The sequence below is a fragment of the Bison bison genome, unplaced genomic scaffold, assembly GCF_000754665.1.
Source record: "Bison bison bison isolate TAMUID 2011002044 unplaced genomic scaffold, Bison_UMD1.0 scf7180017864516, whole genome shotgun sequence".
NCBI lineage: Eukaryota > Metazoa > Chordata > Mammalia > Artiodactyla > Bovidae > Bison > Bison bison.
In genome coordinates, this window is record NW_011495069.1 from 2,858,266 (window position 1) to 2,863,520 (window position 5,255).

Sequence of the window (5,255 nt, forward strand, 5' to 3'; positions counted from 1 at the left end):
GCTGGGGGGGTCATGGCACCCCCATGGATGGGACTGATTGGTGAGCCAATTGTCATAACTTCCCTTTAGGCTCCAGGCTCTGTTCCCACATGATCTCATTTAATTCAATATCAATTCTGAAATATGAGCATTTAAGCACCATTTTATAGATAAGAAAATGGGGTCTTAAAGAGGTTAACTGACTTGCCCAAGATGTATCCAGTAACTTCCAGAATCTCAGTGGCTAATGTATCAGTTGACTTACCACTACATAAAAAAAAGACCCCCAAATGTAGTCACTTAAAACAATGACAACCATTTATTTGGCTAAGGTTCTGCCACTTGGGCAAGGCTTGGTGGGATGACTTGTCTCTGCTCCACCTGGCCTCAGCTTGGGCAGCCCCGCTGAGGCGGGGTGATCCAATTTCTAGAAGGTTCACTCCTAAGGCTGGCAAGTTGTTGCTGCCTACTGGCTGGGAACTTAGTTGAGACTATGGGCCAGGGGCCTCAGTTCCTCTCCCTTAAGCCTCTCTAAGGCTGTATGGACTTCCCCACAGCCCGGTGACTCTTGGGTTCCCAGGGGGAGTGGTCTGGAGCTGCATGACCAGAGAGCATGGCATTTTTATGATTCAGCCTCTGAAACGCTATTGCATCACTTCTGCTGTTCTCTTGGTCTAGGCAGTCACAACGGCTTTAAGATGGAGACGGCCGAGTTTCCACTTCTTGATTGGGAAGTGGCAGTGTTCTAGAAGAACATGTGAGGTGGGAGAGATTGCTCTTTGCAAAATACAACCTGCAGGGTTACCAATTCTTATACAGCTAAACATGTATAATGAGATGGGATGTTTCCACAAGTGAAGGGCACATGGAGTGGGAGTTTACAGACCAGACAAGCAGTGACAGGAAGCTAGAATGTTCTATGGGATTATGGATTAGAGTTGAGACTTCAGTAGAAACTCCTGGCTAGCTTAGTACAGGAGCTTCCCCGGTGGCTCAACAGTAAAAGAATTCACCTGCAATGCAGGAGATGTGGGTTCAACTCCTGGGTTGGGAAGATCGCTGGAGGAGGAAATGGCAACTTACTCCAGCATTCTTGCCTGGGAAATCCCATGGCCAGAGAAGCCTGGCAGGCTACATTCCATGGAGCCTCGAAAGAGTTGGACATGACTTAGCAACTAAACATAAAATTTAATATAGATGCAGATGATTACATGTAGAAATATGTAAATATATGTGTGTATCCATGGGTCAGTACACACACACATGTGTTTTGCTCTGTCAGCTGAAAGGCCCTAAAAGAAACAATGCTCCAGAAGCAGCAAGCAACGCCCAGCGCCCACACCTGGTTCCCAATACTTTTCTCCAACAGAGGAGCCCGGGCTTCTTGGATGCATGACCGATCCAAGGAGTTGGGCAGGAAGTATGCAAGATGGACCAGAGCTTTTTGTAGTGCCCCAAAGTAAGGAACTGCTAAGTCACTTCAGTCGTGTCCGACTCCGTGCGACCCCATAGACGGCAGCCCACCAGGCTCCCCCGTCCCCGGGATCCTCCAGGCAAGAACACTGGAGTGGGCTGCCATTTCCTTCTCCAATGCATGAAAGTGAAAAGTGAAAAGGATGTCGCTCAGTCATGTCCGACCCTCAGCCACCCCATGGACTGCAGCCTACCAGGCTCCTCCGTCCATGGGATTTTCCAGGCAGAAAATGGGGTGCCATTGCCTTCTCCGAAAGTAAGGAAAGCCTTGAACAAAATAAACCTAAACCAAACCCCACATTGATGAGAGTATGTCAAAGAGCATAGGAACCAAACAAGGGCGCTCCCAGTGGCCAAAACGGGGGCAACATAGGCTGCAAAATACACCCATAACCCGTCTTGAGAAAAGCATCAGCAAAGTCCCAGTAGGAGAGCACCCTACAAAAGACTTGACTGCCATTCCTCCAAACTGTCAAGGTCATCAAAAACAAGGAAGGTGTGACAAAAATGCCATGACCAGGAGGAGCCTAAAGAGGCAGGACAACCGCGTGTGATACGGTGTCTGTACCTGATACCGGAATGCAAAATGACATTTGGGTAAACACTGAGGAAATTAAAAAAACAAAAAACAAAACTATGGACTTCAACAATTAAGGACCCAACAGTGATATGTAATTATTTAGTTAATGCTTATTTAATCATTTGTCAATATTGGTTTGTTGGGCTTCCCTGGTGGCTCAGTAGAAAAGAGTCCGCCTGCTAACGCAGGGAACGCAGGTTCGATTCCTGAGTCGGGAAGATCCCCTGGATAAGGAAAGGGCAACCTACTCCAGTATTCTTGCCTGAGAAATCCCTCAGGCAGAGGAGCTTAGTGCTACTGTCCATGGGGTCGCAAAAGAGTTGGGTATGACTTAGTGACTAAACAACAACCAGCAAATTCATTTGTTCGCTGTAACAAATGTATTATACTCATGAAAGATGTTGATAATAGGGGAAACTAGTGTGGGGTAGAAGGGGGCATTTGGTACAATCTTCTCAATTTTTCTGTAAATCTAAAAAAACATACAGTTGTCCATGCCTATCATCCTTGAAGTTTAGTTTTTGCTCACTTAACTATGTGAATCACGTATCAATTCCAGGACCCAGGTTTCTCCTGTCTTGTGGCTCTCCCTATGGCCTCAGAGCCCTTAGCTGGGACATTTCCTTCCTGCTGAGATGGAGAGAGAGAGTGGAGGACCACAGAGTGGGAGGTTTCTATGGGTAGGTCTAGAAGTTCTGTGCATTTCCCTGGCCGACAGGCTGTCTAGTCATGTGACCACACATACCTGCAAAGGAGGCTGGGAAATGTAGTCTCCCCATGGGCCCAGGAGGAGAGAGCCAGCCTGTGAACTGGTACAAGTGTGGGGCAACCCTAATGGAAGGACTTAGCCACTATGAGATTCTTTCTTGATCAGACCTTAACCAACATGGTGGCTTCTGCTCAAGGCACAGATGCCCTTTGCTTGGGATCTGAGGCTCTTGCATCGACAGGTGCTGTTGGAAGCATGACCACTGCTACGCCCAGATGGAGACACAAGACTGTGACGTCTTGACACAGGCCTACAGATACAGGGTTGCGTGGGGCTTCATCATCTGCGGTAAGGCTGGGGCCTCCATTCGGGTCACCTGAAGAGCCTGGGTTCCTGCTGTCTCTGAGGTCAGCTGTCCCGAGAGCTCAGCCAGTCTATATCTGGGTGGGCAGAGATGGGGGCAACAGAGGCAGGATTATTGCAGCTGTGTCTGATCTCCAAGGACAGGTTGAAGGGTCTTAGGCTCAACATGCTATAGGAGTCAAGTGCTCTGCATATGTCCTTTTGCTTGCTGTGGGTGGGTTTAATGTCCCCATTTTACAGATGAGGAAACAGACTCAAAAAGGATTGCCAAGCACACACAGCTAGAGTTGGGATTCAAGCTCAGGTCCATCTGAGTTCAAAGTTAAATCTGGGGATGGCCTCTCCTCTCTGAGAAGTGGAGTTTCTCCAGAGCCAGAGCTGTCTCCACCATCACACTGGGAACTCTGGAGGGTATCTGTGTTCTCCATCAGACTGGAGACTCCCTGAGGGCAGGAGCTGGGTCTCCCTGGGCTCAAACCTCACCCTGGGCTGCTAGTGGCTGTGCCCCTTCCATCCGATGATGCACCCTCAGCATAGAAGCTGGGATCCCTCCTCAGGCTGAGAGTAGGAAGGAGACTGGGGTGTCCACTCAGGCTAGCAGGAAATCTTGCTCCAGGGCCAGCCTGGAGTCAGTGTCACAGAGCGTCTGTTTGCTTTCTCATCCTGCATTTGGCATCCTGTTTGCAGAACACGGGTCCCGCTGCCAGCAGCAGCTCTGCGCATGCGATCAGAAATTCGTCTACTGCCTGAAAAGAAACATGAGGAGCTACAACCCTCTTTATCAATACTTTCCCAACTTCCTCTGCACCTAGTCGCCCTCAGAGAGCTCCTCCTGGGCCAGGAAGCTTGCTCCCCTCACTACAGCATGGAGCTCACCTGCTCTGTTGGGCTTCCCAGGGAGCTTCCAGGTCTGGAGTCTCAATGGTCCCACTGGGCTTGGAGGACCCCCACACCCACACTTCAGCCACCAGCGAGTCCCAGGAGAGGTCATGTCACTAGATCAAGAAGGCCAAGGCCTTCTTGCAAGAATACCTGCTCTGGTGCTGAAAGCTCACCCTTGACTCCAGGCCGGCCATGTGTCTCCTCATCCCTGAAGATCAGTCTCATTTCCCCAGGAGGGTGGCTTTCCTGGGATGTGTTAACTTTTCAGTTCCACAGTCACTGCCAACTTGCAGAGAATTTTTACTCAAGTAGAATCAAAAGTGACTCCCATAATTCTGCTACAGAGATATTAAATAAAATTCCTTTTCAAGACTAACAATAACCACAGATATTTCCCCCACCGTGGGGGATTGCCTGCATCTCTTTCTTGGCTGTTGGGGGCAATAGACTCAGTGTTAACCATGCTGTCCCAGAGGATAAAGGTGCAGATTAGTAACTAGAAGGCTTCCTGGGATGGGAAGGATTGGAATGAGTGCCAATCCTTCTCTGGGGTTCATATTAAGCCTCGGGGATCCTCTCAAGCCAAGCACTGGACCTCATTCTTCCTCTGGTGGGTGGGGAGAAGGTGACCGACAACCGTGCCATGGTGGGCTTCCAGCCAGAGAGCGCCTCATTTGAATGCCAGCTTGGCTTCTCCAGCTGTGTGGTTTCAGGCTCATTACTCAACCTCTCTGATTTCTGGTCTTTTTTTTTAAAGAAATTGTAATGTTTCTTATGATGTAAATTGGGAACCCCAAAGCTATCTTGATGCACCTGGGAATGCTGAGGTTTTCCCAGAATGCTGGAAATGCTGGGATTTCCCAGAACAAGACATTGAAAAATTAGTTTTTTTTAAAATTTATTGTGGGTTTGACCTTTGTTGGCAAAGTGATGTCTCTGCTTTTTAATACGCTGTCTAGGTTAGTCATAGCTTTGGCAACTAGACACCGGATTCTAGTCTGACTTTGCATATATCCTGGGTGCCCTTGGGCAGGCCTCTTGACCTTCCTGATCTCAGCTTTCCAAGTGCAGGTCTGAGAGATCATTTTAATCATGGCCCCCTCCATTGGTGGGTGGTGACATGCGTTTAGAGGGTTGCATCTGGCGTGTGCATGTGTGCACAGGCTTGTTGTGCATGCGTGTGTGTGCATGCTTGTGTCAATAAAGCACAAGTCATAAAGTGCTGCTCCAGCACTTTGTGTTTCTATCCTGGGCGTGTACGTGTGGGCG

At 48.9% G+C, this 5,255-nt stretch overlaps 1 protein-coding gene across 2 annotated transcripts in view; it reads left to right on the forward strand.

Moving 5' to 3' along the window:
• PLA2G5 (phospholipase A2, group V) overlaps nucleotides 1–4,373 on the forward strand; it is a 9,568-nt gene extending 5,195 nt beyond the window's left edge. For both annotated transcript variants that reach the window (XM_010829952.1, XM_010829951.1), the window contains exons 4-6: nucleotides 1–40; nucleotides 2,983–3,089; nucleotides 3,792–4,373. In XM_010829952.1, the coding sequence (XP_010828254.1) occupies nucleotides 1–40; nucleotides 2,983–3,089; nucleotides 3,792–3,916 (272 nt within the window). In that variant the 3' untranslated portion in view covers nucleotides 3,917–4,373. The remainder of the gene's footprint in view (nucleotides 41–2,982; nucleotides 3,090–3,791) is intronic.
• The last annotated feature ends 882 nt before the right edge of the window (nucleotides 4,374–5,255 follow it).